The sequence below is a fragment of the Rhinolophus ferrumequinum genome, chromosome X (assembly GCF_004115265.2).
Source record: "Rhinolophus ferrumequinum isolate MPI-CBG mRhiFer1 chromosome X, mRhiFer1_v1.p, whole genome shotgun sequence".
NCBI lineage: Eukaryota > Metazoa > Chordata > Mammalia > Chiroptera > Rhinolophidae > Rhinolophus > Rhinolophus ferrumequinum.
In genome coordinates, this window is record NC_046284.1 from 57,981,635 (window position 1) to 58,004,687 (window position 23,053).

Consider the following 23,053-nt stretch of genomic DNA (forward strand, 5'->3'; position numbering starts at 1 on the left):
TAGCTCTGACACTTACTACCCGTTTAACATTAAAATGGAACAAAGTACTTCAACTTTCTGAACCTCAATTTCCTCATCTATAAAATGGGAATACCAATAATAAAGATACCCGGGTTGCATGTGTATGTTTCAAGTTCTTGGAACATTTCCTGGGGGATAGTATAAATGTTATATGTTTCTTGTCTGAGCTGGAAATATAAATCTAGGGATCACAGGGTCTCTCTCTCTCTCTCTCTCTCTTTCTCTCAGAAGTGCCTAGCAGATCAGTACTACGTAAATGTTAAAATGCTAACTGTTGTTATTTTAACATTATTAAATTATTTTAATAAACATTTTAGAAGTCAATTGAATTTAAGCTTATTAAAATGGAAGTTAACACTTAAATACATATAACAGGTACTCACTAAGGGTTTAATGAATGAAAGTAATTCTTGGTGGTTCCCTTTTTTGATTCATCATTATAAAAAAACAGAAATTGAAAAAATACCAGAATTTATATTTCTCAGGTTATACTCAAAATCCAAATCTAAATTTAGTAAGTAAAAGTAATAAAACAATTACTAACAATTATGACAATAGTAATAATAATACTAGCTTTAACTTGAAAACATTTTCAAATTTACGTATTCAGTTAATTAAGAACCAACTACGATACAAAAGCATGTTTCATATGTTAATGAGCCATAGAAAAACCCCACGTGGACTATCATCATCAATTAGATTTTTCAGGTTCCTCAGACTTAAATGTCCCTGCCCAAAACAGTTGACAGTATTACCCCAAGATTTGTATCTTCTCCTCAAAGGTTTGGCTAACACACAGGGCAGGACTAAAGAGGAAGGGGAACAACGGCCAAGTCATTCACCGTTTTAACAAAACTGAAAAAGAAGTAAGCGGGCTGGGTGGATGGTTTAAAAATGAATTTTTAAAATCTTCTATCCCTAATATGCACCAGATGTAACCTAGCTATTATTTCCTGCCTAAAACTGTTTGTTCATTTCCACTCACATTATAGCTAGTCCTACTTACTATTTTTCTACTGACTCCCTTACCTGCAGCCGAATCCCACTAAAGCACAATTCCATTCAGAAGAATAAAGGGAGTAGAGGGGAACTGGAATAATTAACATAGATAAAAAGAACCCCAAGGAACACAGAGGACAGTACCCCTCGGAGGATGGGGGACGGAGAGGGGATGGGCCTGGGCCTGACGTCCAGATGGACATATCGCAATATCAGTTCCCAGGCACAGAGGCAGCGGAAAAGGGCTTATTTTTGGCGGAGCTGGGGGGGGGGGGGTTGCTGTTTTCCTAGTTCTGGAGGAATATTTCTAGAATAGGGAAAAAAGTGGCTATCCAATGACCAGCTGAAAAACTTGGACCGTTATTAGGACAGTGACTATAAAGTCATAAAAGTGTCAGATTTTAATCTCAAGGTTCCTGCTTTTACGTAAGTGATATCACAAAAGAATATCATGTCTCCTAGGCTATTTCTTTCCGCACCTCAGATGCTGAGGAACACATGTGCCCTCATTGCCTCTCCCCCTGTATAATTTTTACCAGGGCAGGCAACCGTTTTCTACAAAGATTATCAAAAACAGGTTTATAGTACATTAACCATTTGTGGGTTTTAGAGTGCAGTGTACAATGTCTTGGCTTTCAAGGGGGAAAAAAGTTAAGTTTGCGCCTCGTAATGCTTAAGTACAAACTGGTGATAAGTTTGTAAGGGCAGACAATGAGAAGCCATAATCTAACAGTTTTCCTGACAGTATGGATTACAGACAAAGGTGTATTTAAGGGAGTTTTCTACTTTTGCCCCTTCTTTTTTGTGATCCAATTAAGACAAACGATGCTTTCTTCTTTTGCCTATCTGACTCACTACATACATTTTTACTTATCCTCTAACATAACGATAGTAACTTGATAGATACCATCTTTAGTATACATATAACTAAGGGTTTACTTTATTCAACATTGTGAAACTCTCACATAATATAATCTACCCTAAAATGTGTAATTACAGCTAGGATATAACATGTTACTGGTATTATATAGAGAAGAGAGAAAAATTATTCTAGATAATTAAAATTATCATTCCTCAAAAACAAAACAAAAGGCTTTTTCAAGTGTACTTAAGAAAAACACAACAAATTAAATATTTTGCAAAACTATTTTAATAAAGCGTTCAAACGAATTTCAGTTAACCTTACTAAGCTTAATATTCCTAGAATTACTTTTTATTTGCTTGCAAAAGCTATGAGAGTATAACCGTGTTATGCATAAAACTGAGCATTTAGGACTATAGATAATACTTCAGAACATCAAACTTACAGGACTGGCATTGGTGTACCATGCAACTACCTAATATTGTAATTGAATCCAAGCATCACCATATCTTATTTATTTATTAAACAACCACATTTTAAGAAAAAAAGCAGTCAAAGCTGATGGCTATTTAAACATGGTACAATTGTATGTTTTTAAAAAAAACATAAACCTATGGGAGTACGAGGAAATCGTTCAATAAACACATGAACTAAGCATTTCAATTTTTCAATTGCTATCTTTAGCACATTTGAATTAATCACTATATTTAGCAAGAAATAACAATGACGATAATAAGCTAAAACCAAACTTAGAAAATAAGTCTAACATAAAAACAACAGAAAAAAAAATTGTCTCTCAGCTGGCTCCATGACTACACCTATTTTCTCCTAATACACAGATATTTCAGAAAAAAAGACGCTCTCCTTCAACTAAATAATATTTAACTTTTTCTGTACCTTTTCTCCCTCAAATTCACCCCATCAGGAGTGTTTTCATTTGTTTGCTGGTAAATCCTACAAAAAGTCCAATCAATGTATCCATCGCATCTCCCTCTGCGGTTCAAATATAAAACAGAAAAGTTCAAAGCGGTTGGAAAAGCAGTGAGGTTCCAAAGGAAGCCAGTTGAGATCTTTTGTCGGAAAAACAACAAACTACTTCTTAAAAGTCAACAGGTCAAACACACTTCACAGCTGGAGGCAAGGGTCTTCGGAAAATGAAAAACCTTCTCGCGCTTCAATCGGCAGATTTAAAATGCTCCCGGTCCACCGTGGGGTAGATGTGACCCTCCACCATCAGATAATCGAGGGCTTCCTGGAGGGCGCCGACTCCCAGGCTGCGAAGCTCGGTCTGGAGGTCGTGAACGCTCTTGCCTTCCGGTTGAGGACACTCGTGGATCAAGCGCAGCACCTCCTTCCTGATGAAGTCGAGGTTGGACTCGCCGCACTCCGCAACCTCCTCCACTTTGGATGGAGCAACAGGTGCATTCTGCCCAGGGGCCTCCTGGAGGCGTTTAGCCAGGATCATGTGCGCGTTGACCGTTTCCAGAATATGTGCGGTGAACTCATTCATGTCTTCCAGGATGCGGACCTTCAACACCTCAAGGCTCTTCACCTCGGCGGAACCTCTGAGGATACCGAACACTTTGGCATATACTCCCGCCGGAAACGGAGTCAGCTCCTGCTTCGCTCTGTCTCTGCCGAGCCAGTGGCGGGCGTCGATAGGCTTGGAGGTCATATCATCAATCTTGTAAAGAATGTAGTATGGAGCTCTGTCCACCCTCCTGATGAGCCCCACGATGGAGACCTGGGAAACCTCTATTCCCCTGACCTTGAAAACATTGTCGACCAGAGTGGCCGTGAGCAGCTGGTTTACACAACAAGGTATAATGTCCCGGATTCGAGCCCTGGATCTCGGAGCCATCGCAGCAGGAGGGGCGCCGCCCTGAGAGGGGTGCTCATTGCTCCCACTGCCTCCACCCGCAGCAGAGAAGCCGCCGCTGCTCTCAAAAGCATTCGTACTCATCTTAAGGACAGCTCAGGCCGACGACGTGGCGGGATCTGGCTCTAGTCGGCGAGGTCCTCGGCCAGGCTCCGACCTCTGCTGCGGGCGACCACCGAATGCGTGCCTTGTGACGACACCAGCAGCTTACGCCACCAGTGGAGCCAATCAGCTTCCAGAATGTAGGTGCCTCCAGCCAATCAGAACCTGCCAGCTTCTCGACTGATCCCACAATTCTTTGGAGTCAGCTCCTGCTTGCTGGGCTGCATTTTAAAGGCCCCGTGTGTAATTTCAGCCTTTCCTGCCATCATATAAAAATACTTTTTTGCCAGCCCCCCCCTCTTCGTTCCTAAATGTCACAACTTCTTCAATAGTCACTTCTTAAAGATTAATTTATTCACTCAAGTTAACCATCCAACAGAAATTTCGGAACACAAAGTGCTATAGATGAGGGGGACAAGGGGTGAAGGAGACGGGGTAGGGGGTGGCGGTAAATGACAGGGGTACTACCGCCATGGTTACTGTCCTGAAGGAACTCACTTTCTTGCTCAAATCACTAAAACCAGAAGCATACTTCTTTAGTCACGTCTTAGTCAGTTAACCATGCCACAGAAATTTCAGAACACGTTAAGTGCACTATGGTAGAGCGCTGTAGGTGGGGGGATGGGGGGTGTGAAGGGGATTATGGGGGAACCATCTCCATCGTTACTGTTCTGAAAGAACTCACTTCCTTGTTCGAATCTTAAAACCAGAAGCATATTTCTTCTATAATCACATCTTATAGAATCATTTATTCACTCAATTAACCATTCAACAAAAATTCCGGAACATGTAAGTGCACGACAGTAGTGTGCTGTAAATTGCATGCGGGGGCGGGGGGGGGAGGGAGAGGGGTAAGACAAGGGGGGCGGGGAAACAAGGGTGACGGGGTGGGTGGGGGAACGACGAGGGGGTAGGGGGGACCACCGTCATGGCTACTGTTCTCAAAGAACTCACATCCTTGTTCAAATTATTAAAACCAGAAGCATTCTAGAAGAAATAGCCAAGACCGCTACCTTTTTTAACATTGAAAGGTAAGTTACATCTTACCACTGCCTTTTAAAATGTTTTATTGTAGAATCGTAATTTCCCAATTACTCTGCCAAATGCACTATAGGTGAAAATAAATATAGTTGACCGTTGAACAACGCGGGGCCACTTATACCCCGGTAGTCCACACCTGCATGGTTCAAGGGTCAACTGGCAGTCTGGAATCCGTGTTATGGAGAAGGCTAACTTAAATTATACGCCGATTTTCAACTTGGTTGGTGATCATCACCCCTAATCCTCGCGTTGTTCAAGGGTCAACTGAAGTATGATATATTTCAAATTATACGTGAATACAAATGGAATGACAGAGCTCTAAATTGTTTTTAAGGCTCTGTGGATAGGTGAGAGACGTACAAGATGTGGCCCCCACGATATACTAGGAAAAACATGAATAAAATCAAAATGTGGTTTCTATATACTGTTATCCAGTAATTTGAATTTAAGAGTCTAGCAACTGTGTAAGTAGATCCAAAACTATTTTCATAGTACTCTGAACATCTACTTTCCTTATAGAAACATTTAATTTGGGATATAATTATTTTAAGGCTTTTTATGTTTAATAAAGTAACATCAGTTATACTTCGTATCTAGGTAATAGCCTAAATGTATAGCGTTTTGAAGTTTATTAATACTTCCCTTTTTTTTAAATGTGAAAAAAATGATAAATTCTGATTTTAATTTTAAATAGCAATTTAATTATGTGCCAAAATGAATTTATTAATACTTTCTCATTTCTTTTATTGGTCAAAATAATTTAATTTTTGCTATCCCAAATTACAGAAATGTATGAGTAGTGGATCTAAAACTTGTAGAAGAATGTAAAAATGTATTTACTTCAAGTTGAAAAGGAATAATATCATGGAGCCAATATACTGAATTTGTTTTACAAATAATATAATCTTTATATGAGTACACATATTTCCATGTAAATGTGCATATTTAACTTCTAGATCCATGTTTATATAATCAAAGAGGAATTAACATCCAAGTAATATTTGTATTCTTAAAATTGCACGATTAGTGATCAGATTTTAACTACATTTGTTAAATGTTTACAACCTCATAATCAGACACTGCTGTTCTATTAACTAACATCAGACTTCTGGTCAGAAAATCTTGAGGTTCCACATGGATGGTGGGTGGGGGTGCGGGAGGCTGCAGGAGCCGGGCAGCCTGGGCAGGGTGGGACAAAGGAGTGGGAGGGAGAGCAGACAGAGAGGCAGGGAGGGAAGGCAAGTGTAGCAGAGAAAGCTCCTCGAATGCAGAGGGCAGTGGGTGCAAGGGGGGGAGGAAATTGACCCCCAAAAAAAGAAAGAAAAAAGAAAATCTTGAGGTTCAAATACCATGAATGATTACGCTCCCAACAATTATGTACAGTACAAATTGTATGAATCATACTAAAACAATAAGAGCCACTTACCTGACAGGATTGCTGGTTAAAGAAACCCGCAGAGATTCTAGGCAGTTAAGAAGTTTCTCATCTGAAATACCAGATCGTAATTCATGAACGTATTCTTGTGAAGACAGGGTGCATTCATGTTTGCTGTTTTTCAGCCCTCCCTATATATAAAAGAAAATATAAGTATATACGTATTATTTTTAAGAATAGATAATGCATAGAATATGTAAATATTTTACTGTACGAAAATGCGTGCAGAGTGCTAGGCACTCAAAAATTTGTGGTCATAGAACTGATGCGGTAAAATCATGTTATGTCTATCTCAACACTCCCCTCAGCCTCATTTAAAAGAAAATTATACTGCGGGTGCTCGTGGCCTGAATTGAACATGGACTGGAGTTGCAAAAAGTATCACTGACAGGAATGCTCAAATTTACAGTGCAGGCATTAGGATTATCAGTAGCTGGTCCCCCTTCACCCACTAGATGAACATTCAGAAATCATCTTATTAATTTTCCTAGCTAAGATATTTATGTTCTATTTCACAAAATACAGTGAAGAGAATGTCATAGAAAACGCTATACATTACTCAAATCTACTGAAATATATCAGCCTATCTCAAAAACAACAGGTGAAAACGGTTTTCAAATGTAAAACAATAGTTTCCAATCAGCACATTAGTTAATGAAATTAGTCTAAAACATTCACCAATTCCCAACTATTCCTTTCTAACTTTGTTAGTCTTGTGTTATAGATTAATCCTAAAAAGTCATTAAAAGCATTTATCTGATAGTGACTAGTTTTTAACTTAATTTCCAATATACTTGGGGTTATTTCTAGAACTCATTATTTCATCACAGCTCTCGAGCTTCATCACCTTGCCGTAACTATGTAAGTAGTTTAAGGAAAAGGCTGGGAGGAAAATATCAACACACTCATTGTACTAATAACTCACAGTTTCACATTCTGCATACACATAATCATAACTTACCTTTCCTATATTACAGACATATCCCTCTGAATTAAAACTCTAGCTTGAGTCCCATTTTCTAAGTTCATACAAATTACACTGTTTCTGCTAAGTATCGAAGCTACAATAAGGAAAGCATTTTTTCCCCATTTGACAGAAGTCATATCATTAGAGGATATAGAATTAAAAAAAAAAAAAGAAAAACCAATGTGTTAATAATGAGAAATGGATTCCCTAGGGTTTCATACTATTTGGCTTTTTATTGAGAATGCCTTCTCAATATAGAAACTGTCAATCATTCTTAATGTCTGAATTTTTAAAAATTCCATTAAATAGTAACGGTTTAAAGTCTGACAAAGTCTTATGCAGGGGAACTTGATTCCCTTCTAGCACTGTGGCACTATCGCTCCTATAGCACCTGAGACATTGGGGCAGAGGTCATTATTAGTATCCGTCTCCCTTCTAGCCTGAGAAGTCCATGTATGCCAAACACCTACCACAGTGACTGAATTTAATGAGCCTCAACAAAAGCATGCTCTTATTCAATCTGTCTTTAACAATTACAGAACAAGGAATACAATTTTATACTTTTAGCTCCCATATTTTGTGTACTGGCCACTGATTTGATTTTTCTTGCTCTGTTAGAATATACAGATGTTCAAGAACTCTACTGGATAAATCACCACATCTCTGGCACAGTAAGTAAAACCATCCCCATGAAATCATTTCCACATTTCTGTAACTCATTTATCCACCTTTTAAGGCTACAAATCCACATGGAGTAATAGCACGTGAACATTTATAGCATAAAATTGTGCAAGTTTACTGCTACATACCACTTGCATATGATCCTCAAACTTTTTTCTTAATTAATGGATAACAAAGCCCTATGACCCTCCCCTGGAGGCTGGCATACGGCCTTATTCCTGTAGAATGACCTTTGCATTTGCGGTTTGCTCTGCTTGGCAGACTCTGACCCCTGACCTCTCCACCGCTGCTAGCTCTCATCACTTAACTTTCACCCCAACAGTCTTCTCCCCTCACACACCAGTTATCATCACAACACCATTTCAAACCTCACTTACAGTATTAGTTTAATATAAGTTTACGTTGTTTAGCACTTTGCTTACTATGACTTCCTCATTAAAACGGAAGCTCTATGAGGCAGGCATCTTGCCTACTCTGTTCACCACTGTATCTTAACACCGAGCTTACCAGCCCACAGTAAGTACTGAATACATATTTCCTGGATGGATGGATAGATAGATGGATGGATGAATGGATGGAGAGAGAATAAACAAATGGGTGAATGACTGACGAGTTTTAACATGCTGAAGTTTCCAAACTCAGTTTAGTTTCACTTCAGAATATTACGGTTCTGAGACATTCCATTGCAATATATTCAGAGATGCCAGCACAGAACTGGTAAATTGAGACAGTGTATGATGGCATGCTGGGGACAGCTCAAACTGCCACTGAGTTTGAATCATGACCCCCTCACTTACCTTCCAAGTAATCTTTGAGGAGGCTATTGAACTAATCGCTATAAACCTGTTTGCTCATCCATGATATAGGGGTAATAAACACCTACCCCTCATGTTTGCTATGAGGATTAAGTGAGACAATGCATATAAAGTGCCTGAAACAGGCATTTCGTATGTGTTGTCTCACAGACAGAGTAAGCTGCTCAGAAAATGTTAATTCCCTTCTTCCATATGGTCGTGGCTGAGATACTCTTTATGGAACATTTGGCCCAGCCCATCACGTTGGGACTCACCCCTCCCCCAATTCTTAGGAACAACTTTAAATTATACAGTTTAGGATACTCTGTGGTTATAACGAATAGAAGTAAACAATCTAACGGAGCAAGACAGAAAATATGCAGCCTTATAGAACAAATGCCTTTTATCAAGCTTAGAAGGACTTTGGGGTTTTAACGTAAGTTCATATATGAAAAGTATGAAAACCTGGTAGCACGTAAAGGCAGGACTGGCCCTTAAAGATCAGCTCTTCTAATACCCTCATTACAGAAATAGAGAATCAAGGTGAGGTGATTGCCCAAATTCACATAATTAGTGAGGTTGAGAGAACAAAACACTAATATTCTGGTCCTCGGTTATTTCCTTTTTTCTACTATATGTCACTTTTTCCCAATATTGAATAAAAAAATTAAAGCAACAAGTGTTTAATTCTGAAATCTCTATTACAAACTGTCAAAGTATCTTCAGCATAATCAATATGGTGCAGCATAATATTAAGGGAATCACTGAAAAACAAAACAGCGCAATAGATTAAACTAGTTCTCACTATATTTAATAGGGCTGTAATACAAAACTGGCTTATTATTAACATCCTGTTCTGATACTGAACAAAAGAAACAACTAGATAATGGATGGATAATAATGGAAATTTTAATTAGCTGCTCTGTATGAGATTAATGAAAATTACCACTGTGCCCATTTGATCTTTAAAAAATAATGCAGACAAAGTTAGCAATTAGCATACATCATGCTACTCCAAAACTAGGTGAACAAAAAGCTTTCCTAATTTGAAGCCATTCTTTAATTTGCAAAGCATTAGGATGGAGACGCTTGTCAGTGTGACTGTGCTTTGTGTTACTAAAAGACACTACGAAACCAAAAGGTACTTGAGGCCAGTTTAATAATCATATCCCCCCTACCCTGATATGAAATGTTAGTATCAAAACCAGATGAACAGTATTCTAAAAGGAACACTTTAAGTTTACAGTAGAGATGCCACTTCTGATTTTAGGTTGACTCAGTCTGAGCACGATCTATCGTTCTTTAATGTAAATATCCAGATTTACTTATAATTTGAGGAAAGGCTTCAGAGTTCTAAGCTGTAGAGGTATCTCGCTGCACACACTAGGAAGAACACATTGATTGTACACGGATCTTTTCAACTACAGCGTGCACAGAAACAGCAATTACTATCAGTGGTGTCATCTTCAAACAGGAAGGGCAATATGATTGTCATGAAAACAAATAATATTGTTACTATTATTGACCATGATTTTAAACCCTATTGTAATCAGGTTTCTTTGGCTACTTTAATCAAGTAAGTTTATCTATCACTGCAGTTCTCTGAAAAAGCAATGTCAGAGATTAACAAATTTGGAATTGTATCTACAAAGGTTCACAGTGATGTTGAGAGGATTCTAAAACTTGAAAAGCACAGGAAGTCAAAAAGCTATTTCCTCATCATCAGTTCCTTGATTTCCAGTAGGAAAAAGGATACACAAACAAGTGCCTGATCCAAGGCGATCTACCTATTTATTCTAATAGCAGTGCATTCGGGGGACTTTGTGATTCTGAATGTTAAACTTTAGATGACTTCTCTCCAGTGATCTGAGAAAAACACCTTGCAAAGGGAGATTATTGGAGTTAAGGAATTCATTTATCAAAAAAACACAAAATGTATTTAAAAATAAATACATTTCCAAGATTTCAAATAATTATATGTGTAATTTGGATTTAAAATTCTTTAAGCTGCATGAAAAATGTACCAAAGAAATACTACATATTATCTATTCAGGTTCTAAAAGATTAAAAACCTACACAGAAAATTACTACCAGGAGATAGGTTTATATAGTGTCATTTCCCATTGCAGGACACGTTTTTAAGAACTTTTCAGAGGATGAAAGTAATATGCAAAAAAGAGAACATATCCTAAATTCTAGGACAGGAAAAAAAAGCTTTTTAACAACAATGTTGATGCGTCATAATTATTCAGATTATACATACCATTGGTCCCAAAAGGATTTGACTATGTTTATTTAAATATGATTAGCTAAAATGTTAAAGAAAAGTTTAAGATTTTCTAAGAAAGGATTTATAGTATACTTACTGAAGCTTCTATATATTAAACACCAGATTAAGCATTTCACCCCCAAATTATAGACTCTAAAACCAACACAGAATGAATATTTATTCTTTCAGCACATGTACTGTTAGAAAGGTCAAGCCCACAAAGAAACTCTAAACATATATTTAAATTCTGTGGCCCTATTGTTATTTCTTTTGTGGTGAAACCATATTTAATTTATAAAGTATGGAGGAAAATACTTCACAATAACATCAAGTAATTGCTCAACTAAACAAATAATAAATTTTAATTTTTCACATTAACTCAGACAAAAGGTTGACGATATTTTAATAAGTAGTGTTGATCCCAAAACACTGAACTTCACTTCTGGTAAAACATTTCTTGTAAGACAATCTCATTTAATCTAGACATTCTCAAACACAACAACAAAAAGCTAAACCACTGTTAAATGATTTGCTAGTAAAAGCTAATTAAAATATTTAATGATATTCAAAATTAGTCGATCTGTATAATAAGCAATCAATCCAACATGTTTTTCTTTCATATCAAGCACAATAAATGTGTGGTCTATTCGATACTTAAAATCTGTTCATACTTTAAAACTAGTATTAGGCAATCAGGATTAACAATGCGTTTGGGTGAATGACATCAAGTAAATCTTTAAACCTATAAAGTGTGACTACTAGCATTTTTTATGTGCCCTTATCACCACCCACAGTACTTGATAACAGAAAGCTTAAGCATTATGTTTATCTTTTATTTGACAGAGGCCCTTGAGATATATCAGATAATAAAATGTAAACAGATAGAAAGTAACCCAGGGGTTTTTAACCCTGGGTCCCAATTCAGGGAGTATGTAAACTTGGAAGGAGAAAAATAGCACCTTTACTTTCAGTAACCGCTGACCCTGAATCAGCATTTCTTTCAATTATGAATGTGGACAAGGGACCACAGTGGTATAACCAGCACCTACGACTTGGTAACCAGGATGCAGAGAAGTCGCAGATGTTTTCCTATTGGACCACACACACCACATTCGTGTCAGTTTCTCAAAATATCATTACTGCTCAGCATTTATTCAAAATTACTCTAGTTATACAAGCTGCCACTTTGTCTTGTTATTTAACAAATATTGTAAAGAAGCATATTACCGTGTTTCAATTTTTTAATTAAGCTTTCTATTTTGAGATAATTGTATATACACATGCAGTTCTAAGAAAAATGCAGAGAAATCCTTTGTTTCCCCCAATGGGAACAGCTTGCAAAACTATTACAATATCACAACTGAGACACTGACTTTGAGAAATCCTACCTATTTTATTCAGAGTTCCTTAGTTTTACTTGCACGTGTGCGTGCATGCACATGTGTGTGTGTGTATTTAGTTCTATGCAATTTGATCACATGCAGATTCATGTATCCAACCACCAAAATCAAGATACAGAACAGTTCAATCGCGGCATAGATCCCTTGTGTTGCCCTTTCATAACCACACTCAAATCCCTCTCACAAACTTCCATCCCTCACAACCGCAAATACATTCTCCATTTCTACAAATGTTGGCTTTTCAAGAATGTCATATGTAGGAAATCATGCAACAGTTATCTTTTGGCATGGCCTTTTCTCACTCAGCATAATGCCCTAGAGACTCATACAAATCATTGCACATATCACTAGTTTGTTCCTATTTATTGCTGAGTGGTATGCCATGGCATAGATATACCACAGTTTTTTAACCATTGACCCACTGAGGACATGTAGGCGTTTCCCAGTTTTTGTTTATTATGAATAAAACTGTCATGAACACCTGTGCACAGGTTTCTGTGTGAACTTAAGTTTATATTTCTCTGGAATGTGTCATAATTTAAAAAAATAATAAGTATATTTTAATATAATTGGTTTCCTTTTTAATCTTATATATTTCATGTTTTACATTTAAAAACATGATTCTGAGAAGGTCCCCACAGGTTCGCCAGACTGCCAAAGGGGCTGATGGTACAAAATAAGTTAAGGAACCTTACGGTACCTTGTTTCCTCTATTTTGTAATCAGACTACATTTACTTAAAGCATGTCACCATTTTAAATAGAGAAAGCTCATCTATGCAAAGAATTACTTAAGAAAATGGGCACAATTTGATCAATGATAATATCCAACAGGATAATCGATGCATTTCGCATAGGCAATTTCTTCACTGTACCATTTAAAGATAAGAATAGTGAATAACAATGGGATTTCTTATGTCGGGCAAAGACAATAAGGTATTTAAATATAATGTTTTCCTTCCCTGCTCTACCATTTTTAAGATCCAATTCTAATAGTAACTTTAGACATTGTAATAAAGGCAGTTTAATAATACTTCTGCAGATTATAAATGTTTCCCATAGCCTAGATAAAAACTACATTTTAAGTAGGTAATAAAGCTATAAATTGTAAATGAAATAAAGAAAAATTCCTTCCACAAAACAAAAAATTACCCGATTAGTTTCAAACCCCTACCTAGCCTTCCAAAAATTTTAGTAAGTGCTATCAGCCAAAATCAATACACTGAATTTTATTCAATTCATTTCCTGTCTCAAGAGTGCACCAATAGTAAAATATCCAAAGGATACGAAAACAAGAAAAAGTAAAAGATCTGTGATTAACTGACATGTAAGTAAATGCATGAGTCTCTTCAGCCCTGAATGAGATTCATAGATTTAGATACCAAAAATGCCGTACATTTCAATAGCACAAATAGCTCTCGCAACTTTTCCTATGTACTCTTTCATCTGAATCTAATCAAGGGACAATACTACTGAAACCATTTTTGTTTTTTGATGTTGTGAAAATTGAACCACGGAGAAATCATGACTTGCCTTGAGACTACTTAATTAGCAAACAATTGTCAGAAACAGGCTAGAACCTAAAATAGAGTTCCTTTCTGAAGACAGTACAAAACAATTTTCAATGGGGCACAATTTGCTCCCAACGTAGGACTATAACAAAATGAGGAAAAAATGGGCAAAAGTTGCAGAAATACTCCTTAACCTCAACCGCTATGTGAATTTCGTCAAGTTTTCACTTGCCCTACCAGGCCTCAGGTAACTTATCTGCAAAAGGGTAATAATAATGTATCTATTCTCAGGGTTGATATATGGATGAAATAAGAATCCAAGTAAAATACAATGCCTGGTACATAATAAGCACTGAATTAACATTTGCTGCCATTACATATTATTTTATCATTAATTCAATTAGTACTTCCTTTTAAAATTGTCTAGTGAAAGAAATGCTGGTGTCACGTAATTCTTACGTTTCTGGTCACCTTACTGAGGTGGTGCGAGGGTGGGCTGCTTAGATGCCCAGGAAAGGATTCCCACCATTGTTAGATTAGGTTATTGTTTTAAAAACTGTATTCTGAGGGTCCAGAGAGTTCCTTAAGATGTTTTCGGGGCTACTTTGGGTGCTGAGGAAGTCTCATCGGGGAGTCTCCAGATCCTCTCCTCCCCTAGTAATGAAGACATTTGCATGTTTATCTGCTTTATATGTTCCTATTCCACATAGGATTTCTTATGGGAAAGCGGCTTTGATATTAAATAAAGTGTTCAAACCACTGAGCTAGATCATCTCAAAGGCCTTGCCCTTTTGAACCTACGATTCAGAATACGCCATCATTTACATACTAAAGCAGAAGCTTTTCTTTTTTAAAGTATAAAATTTTAATTGACTGCCATATTCTCTGCAAACTCACGGATGAGTCAGGTTTCCACTTTCTTCACAAAATAATACTGCAAAGAGACAAGGCATCGATCTAGCACTTATTGTGCATGTGGTGTCCTTTTCTTATTAGAATATTCCCACTCAACGTTTATTGAGTTCCCATGAGGTTCCAGGAACAGGGAGTACAAAATGAGCCAAGCCATCAAAGAGCTTTCTCTTTGGGCGGGAGGAAATGAAGGACAGTAAGCAGACTGTTGCTAACAATGTGTTAAGTGCCATAACAGAAGTAGATAAGGGGAGATCTGAGGTTTTGAAGGCTAGATCTTCTGATCCTATTTGGGGGAAGAAGGTCAGGCACACTGTAAAACGGGAAGACCTGCTCATCAAAGCAGATCAAGTTCTTTTAGTCAGGAGTTACGATAAACACTGAGGCACCAAGTTTGGGGACTTGCTAGGACAGCAATACACCTGGCGGTCAGGGTTAATGTTGCTCAAACTGGTAAACTCCAATACATTTTTAATGGCCTCTGAGCTGTGTAAGGCAGTTTTAAAATTCTGCGGTTTCATTTCTTAAGACAAAGTGATAAAGCTACGCATACACTGGATCGTCGGGAAAACCACATTATAACGAAGTCCTGCCATCTAATCTTAGTAACCACACTGGCACTTAGAATCACATTGTGACGGGGAAAGTATGACTTTCATTATCTCAGGCTAACGAGAACGGAGATGGCCTTAGTATGAAAACAATGCATTTTTACCAAATAAAGGCCAACTAACATTGCAGCCTGCTACACTAATCAGAATTGAACCACAGATGGAACAGAGAAAAATGGTGGTGCAGAGCACAGAGAATTCAAAAATGCCTGCACTGTAGTATCTTTCACATTATGAAGAGCAATTTAGCCAGGAAAACATCATTTATCCCTTCAAATAGTGTTAATTTAAATTGTATTGGTTTTGTTTTTTCCTGTAATATACGTTTATTTTAAAAGTTACGTAAGAGCTGCTGTCATAGTTTCTGTCCTATTTTGTGTTGGCACATATTTAAACAGTATAATGAAAATGTTTTAAGCCAATACCGAGGTCTTTGAGAATGGTTTTCCTTAAAAATGGGCCCATATTTTGCTCAAATTTGAGAAACTGCCAGAGGTCTGAGGAAGGCACTGGAAGGACTTAAGCTGCAGAGTGACAAACACATCTGTATTGTAAATGATGACTTGGGCGGGGAGGTGTGTAGAAAAGTAGCTGGGGGAGAGAATGGAAGCAGGAGATTTGTTTAGTCCTTTAAAATCATCAGGGAAAAATACGGTGACGTACTAACCATTAACACGGCAGTTACAAAGGTAAGCGTGGATCAGAGAGTTGTTTAGGACACAGACTTATTTCACCGAGTCAGTGAACAGGGATGCTGGGCTAGGTAACGTACGGGAACTAAGATGTTTCCTAGGTTCAGGCGACCCCTCTGAGCTCAGTGATCGTGTTATCTGCATTTTCAGAGATCAGGAAACTGAAGCTTAGAAAACTTGGGCAGGGTCCCATTACTAGTCAGTGGTAGAGCCTGAATTTGATGCTGCGTCTGTCTGACTCTGAGGCCTGTGTGCTTAATGACTGAGCAACAACGCCTCTTCCATATTAGTATTGATAAAGTTGTGTTCAAGAGTTCCACAGAGCACATAGAAGGGAGAAGACAAGGCTAAGTACCGTGTTTCCCCAAAAATAAGACCTAGCCGGACCACCAGCTCTAATGCGTCTTTTGGAGCAAAAATTAATATAAGACCCGGTCTTATATTATATTATACCCGGTATTATATTATATTATATTATACCCGGTATTATATTACATTGTATTATATCATATTACATTACATTACATTATATTATACCCGGTCTTATATTACATTATATTATATAAGACTTATATTATATGTCTTATTTTACTATAAGACTGGGTCTTATATTAATTTTTGCTCCAAAAGATGCATTAGAGCTGATGGTCGGGCTAGGTCTTATTTTTGGGGAAACATGGTAAGAAAACCTGAGCAGTGCTTACATGTAGAAACAGACGTCAAGTACAAAACTGAATATTTCATAGACAAGAATGAGTGAGATGGAGTGGATGTTTTAATTTGTATATATACAACTGAATACTCAGTTTTCCCTTTATGTGATCTGACCTCTGAAAATACTGCAACATTAAAAGTGGCAATTTATTTATACTAAAATCAGCTAGTACATAAATGGTCAGTTTAATTAAAGAAACTGACATCTTTGGGATCAAATAGTATTTTAGTAGGATAGTCTAGTTAGTGTTGAAAAGAGGAGTGATTTGAGTAAGTTAGTATATGTAACTTGAAGAATACCTAGAAGTTGATCTTTTTTTGTTTTATTTCAGTAAACTGTTTTTTTTTTCATAACAAAGCCAAGCATTTGTTTGTATTTCCTACAGCAGTGATAAATTTATAGGTTATTCCAGCTTTTTTGTGATAAATAATTCATCTACGCAGCATGAGAACCAATTCTAGTTCTCAAATAGTGTAACGAATATCACAAAATACCGCTTGCTCAAAGCCCTGGCCTAACTTGAAAGAACAACCTGATAAGAATCCTGAGCTAGTACCTGAGCATGTAGTCTTCATAGGGTTTTTACTAAAAGTTCAAATAACGTTCTGGCTCATGAGGGATAGATATCAGGTTACAGTTAGAGGTTATGCCAATAGGAGCAGCAGAATAATATTACCCAATATGATGACATTATTTCCAGAGATTACCCACCATTTCTGCTGGTAGAATTCTTACCTCTGGGGATCAAAAAGGGGGCCACATACTAAACCTGACAAGCTCAGGGGAGGCCAGCATGGCAGAGACCGAATTTAACCACATAGAAAGGCGTGAACATAAAAATTCCTAACTAAAAGCCGGTCATGGAGGGAAGTCATATCCTTGGACTGTAGCTTCCTTGAAAAGGCAATCTTTACCTTAAGTGAGCCAGTCTATTGTCTTTTTTGCATCTAAGATAACATACCCTTGGATTGTCAGAGTAATCCTTCTCTGGACCCGTCAGGGCACAACCCACCCACCGCACCGGAGCATGGGGCTACAGAACCCCTCACCTACTATTCTTGTTTCCCAACCATCTCTCTGTTCCGTACAATGTTAATAACTATGCTGTACCCACCAATGTAAAAGAAGTGTGTGACTCTCCGTTTTACTTTTTATCCAATCCCAGAGATTTCCCTGCTTTGCTTTCTCCCGCCTCCTTAATCTACCACCAGTGGATTTCATGTAACCCTCCTCACGTCTCCTCCTTTGAGTCTAATGCATAAAATAAGCTGCAAAACTGCCATTCTCCAGAGCATTTTCTCAATCCGTTGAGATTTTACTTCCCAGCAATTGTCATCAGTTTGGCTCAAATAAATTCATTAAATTCTCTCTACAGATTTGGACATTCCTTATGCCGATACCTCTAAAGACCTAAGTAGTGAATTTGAACATAAGAAACCACACATTCCTGTTTCATCAAAATAATTATTCTACAAATAACTACTTCATACTCCACATATGATGGTTCATCATTTTAGCCTGTCATTTACTTCACAGAGAGAAAATTAATATTATCTAACACTTCAACACATACCTGTACACAAACTTATGTCTAAAAGGCTTTGTTTCCTTCCTCTACTACCCAGCTTTTTGTAAAAAGTCGACTTTAAATATCTTTAAGATAATCTGTAATGTCTTTGTATAGACTTAACTCACAAAATGTATGAGCCTTTCTACTTCACAAACAGATTCAGTGATGGTTTTGTACAGCAAAGACTAAAAAGCACAACTTGTGATATTTGAAGAGCATGTTTACTCTATCAACACAATTTACACTACCCAAATCTGACATCAGACGGAGCTCTGCTGCCAATTCTACCTTCCTTTAAACAAAACAAGGCAAAACAAACCAACAAAAAAAAGGCAGCCATCTGGAGCTCAGGAGGTTAATGCACTATTGTGACATTTCCAACTAGCACAATTAAGGGTGAAACACTTTCACAAGAAGAGGCTGCTATATGACGTGTGTCTTTCGGAAAAAATAAGGAATCTTGGAAAAAACAAAAACTTGAAGATGCCTTAGGTTTCTTTAAAAGTTGTCTCATGTCATTGGCAAGTGTTACTATTATTCTTCAGATCCACTTAGTCAAAGAATACAATAAAAGTTTCTAGGAGGAACAAGACAATATCCTAAGCCTTGAGAGGAATGCGAACGTGCATCCAAGTTCCTGTCTGGCAAGAGGTACTCATGTAGTATCAAAGACTGATCTCATCTCTGATAGCATGGATAGTCACAAATTGCATTTACATATTAAACCAACCAACACATTACGATTGGTTTACTCCCTTAATATAATGGGAAGAAACTAACTTTGGAATCATGGAGATGTGATTTTAAATCCAGTATCTGCTACTTAGGACTGCTTCACTGTACAAGTAACAATTTTAGTGAGTTTCATTATGTCTTACAGAATTGTTTGGGGGATTTAAATATAAATAAATGTGAAGTATCCAACACGATGCTTGGCACATAGTTAAGTATACAGTGGATATTTATTGCAAGTCTTACCATCATCATCCAAATTCCTGAGTGTATTATGGGCCAGTCACTACACTGACTCACTTTATATTTACTGTCCTAATCCTTATAAAGAACTCTGCAAAGCAGTGATTGTCCCTAATTTACTAATGAGAAAAACTGAAGATCACAAAAGTTAAGGACCTATCTGCGGTTACGCAGCTATTAATAGTACGCAGCAGAGATCCGAAATCTGGTCCATTGGAATTCCTTCCTGGGGCCTGCAAAGCCGTCGGTAATTTTGCCCCTCCCCATCTCCACAACTTCATCTGACTACATCCCCCATCCCCATTCACTGCTCTCCACCCACACTGGTCTATTCCCTGGCACGCAAACACCGCAAGCCCATTCCCACATTAGGTCTTTGCCTGAGTTCTTCCCCTGCTTGGAAGGCTCTTCTCCTGAATCTGTGTGTGGTTATCTCCATCCCTTTATTCAAACTCCACCTCCTCACATGGGTGTTCTCTGACGAGGCTCTGTGATGTAGCCCAGCATTAAAATAGCATCCTACAAATAACCACTGTTTTAGTCTCTTATTACTACTTGGTATTTTCCTTGTTTACTCCTCTGTTGATTATCTGTCCCCCTTCACTAAAGTATAAATTCCACAGCAGCAGGGACACTGTCTCTATTCTTACAAGCTGTATCCCCACTCCATAGCATAGTGCCTAGAACACAGGAGACATTCTTAATACTCTTAATATGTGTTGGATAAATGAATGGGTGGACAGACATACAACCTGAGCTTTAACTCAGTTGTTGAAATACACATAAATACACAAACACAGATGCACACCAGACTTGGGAAGTAGATGAGTTACAGGTGATTTTTCAAGAGACACCAATTTGGTAGAAAGAATCTGGCACGTTTCCCTGAAATACTATATAGTGTACCAGATACACTAATTAACCTGCAGTGAGAACAGACTTTACACCCTCAGTCAGATTCCCTTACTTGCAGAAAGCTATATGCTCTATGAGTCCTGGAAACAAAGCTTTAGATTCCTGATATTACACAAACCTGCAGATCAACCGTCCTGCTTCATCACAGTGGGATCCAGAAATTTGATCTGTCTGGTCTCTTGACCAGTCGACGTCCCACATGTCATTTTAGATGAGGAGAATTGCAGTTTGAGAGATTTTGAGGAGAATTGTAGTTTGAGAGATTTTGCTAGGCTACGATGCCAATTAAAACACAACACCAGTAGTACTAAGGACGCAGTGTGCTAAAGAGGGAAACTTACTAGACTGGAAATTACGGTACTTCGATTTGAAGCCTTGCTCAGTGACAGTGTGCTTTGTGCCATGAGATATACACAGTACGAGAAGACGATCTCTAAGGTCACTTGCAGATTGAAGATTCCACACTTTTATGACAAGATAAGAAAGATATTTCCTGAGGCCTCTAAGAAAGAGTGACCGCCATTAAGACAAAAAATTGGAGCAGAAGCACACACATCCCTGAGAACACAAGTCTCTCCCCAAAAGTGATATTCCACTGGGACCTTGAGTCCTATATGACCTACCAAAGGTCCAATTAATTCCCTGTCCCTGCATAGATACCAGAGAAAAACATACTACTTATTCCTAGGATTACTTACTGCTCCATAATTATTCTTGATAATTCTTTACTTCATCAACCAGCCACTATAAATTTTTTTTTTCCCAAGCAGACTCTTTCAGCAGACTTCCTCAAGAACAGTGACTTTTTTATAATGTTTCACATAATTCTTTAGGAATATACCTATTGTTCAGTGACTGATACACTTTATATTACCAGAACTTTACAAAATCCTAGGAATCGGGGAGGGAACTTCTTTCCTCCATTACATTCTTTCTTTTACTGAAGCACACAAATCTGCATAGGAGGGAGGAGCATTTTTTATGGGAAATATTATACACATTAATAAATTTACTGCTGTGGATCTCACAACTAATTTGTGACAATTCAAACAAAATGGTACATGCCATTACGACTAAAAATGGCCAAAAATAAAATTTTAAACTATTTTCGAACATTATTGACATTTCAAAGCATTCAGAAAAAGGAGTTTCTCTTAGAATACTAAAAATCTCTACAGACGGACTATCAATCTGGTTAAGTCCCGGAAAGCAAAAATGAAACAAAAATTAAAGGGGAAAAGTTCTACTCTTTTCTCAGAAAACAATTACTTCGGACAGTGCTAATCTTGATTTCTGGTCAAGATGGCAGAGTAGGGAAACGCTATGCTCACCTCCTCTCTCGACTAAATCAAAATTAAAACTAAACTACAGAATGACTATCATTGAGAATCTTCTGAAGTCTAGCTGAACAGAAGCCCTACAAGGAAGGACATACAGAAGAAGCCACCTCAAGACTGGTAGGAGGGACAGAGACACGGAACAGGCTAGTCCCACACCCATGTGTGACCATTAAAAATTGGGAAGGAGTCAGCCCAGTGGCTCAGGCGGTTAGAGCTCCATGCTCCTAACTCCGAAGGCTGCCAGTTCGATTCTCACATGGGCCAGTGGGCTCTCAACCACAAGGTTGCCAGTTCAATTTGAGTCCCGCAAGGGATGGTGGGCTCCACCTCCTGCAACTAAGATTGAACATGGCACCTTAAGCTGAACTGCCTCCCAGATGGCTCAGTTGGTTGGAGCGTGGTCTCTCAACCACAAGGTTGCCGGTTCAATTCCCGCAAGGGATGGTGGGCTGCGCCCCCTGCAACTAGCAACGGCAACTGGACCTGGAGCTGAGCTGCGCCCTCCACAACTAAGACGGAAAGGACAACAACCTGCCTTGGAAAAAAAAAAAATGGAAGGGATATCTCGGCTGCAAAGGACCCACCCCTGGAGAAGTGAGGGTCCCAGCCCTACACCAAGCTCCCCAGCCCAGGGTTTCACTGCCAGGGAGAGAAGTGTCCGTAATTTCTATCTGTGAAAACCAGCAGAGATTGTGGCTGAATGAGACGGAGGACAGCTGGAGTCCCAGACGGTCCACTGAAAGGGCCCTTGGATGGATTCGCTCCTGATGGACTCACTTGCTCTGAGCTCCAGAACTGGGGCAGCAGCTCAAAAGGCACCAGGGACACACGAGGAGGAAATGAAATGTCTGGCCTCAGGCAAAGGCTGGATGGGCAGCTTTCTTCTAGACGGAGGAGTTGGCAAAAGCCAGTTTCTTCGTTGAGCCCACCCCAATCCCCGCGTGCAGATGCAGGTGGCTTCCATATCTGAGTCTACATCAGCTGGTTGACACCATTTGTTCACCATGGTGATTCCCTGAGACCCGGTCCCCACCCAAATTTCAGACACATCCAAGCCACATCCAGTGACTTTTACATCCAAGCAGTCTGTCTTGGCTCATGCTCCAAACTTTCCTAAAAATCTCTCAAAGGTTTGCAAAATTCAAAACAGCAGCATCTAGCTTCAGCATGCCCCATACCTCTTGCCAAGCAGCCTCAAGCCCAGCACTGGTGGCAGTGGGCCTCAGTTCATAATTTGGCCTCTCGAGGCTCCTCCAATCCCAGAGCAGGTGGCAGCCATCTGTGATTGCTTTGTGGCTCATGCCAGGTGGCACTAGGCAGGGCACAGGCTGTGGCTGAACTTGTCCTGCAGCAGGGCCCGTCCC

At 38.5% G+C, this 23,053-nt stretch overlaps 2 protein-coding genes across 4 annotated transcripts in view; both read right to left on the minus strand.

The window, feature by feature from the left end:
• Nucleotides 1–23,053, minus strand: part of DIAPH2 (diaphanous related formin 2) — an 843,900-nt gene that overhangs the window by 658,476 nt on the left and 162,371 nt on the right. For all 3 annotated transcript variants that reach the window (XM_033107889.1, XM_033107880.1, XM_033107870.1), the window contains one exon: nt 6,331–6,470. In XM_033107889.1, coding sequence (XP_032963780.1) covers nt 6,331–6,470 — 140 coding nt within the window. The remainder of the gene's footprint in view (nt 1–6,330; nt 6,471–23,053) is intronic.
• RPA4 (replication protein A4) lies at nt 3,057–3,845 on the minus strand. The gene has a single exon (XM_033107928.1). It carries the CDS (start codon nt 3,843–3,845, stop codon nt 3,057–3,059), a length of 789 nt encoding a protein of 262 aa, XP_032963819.1.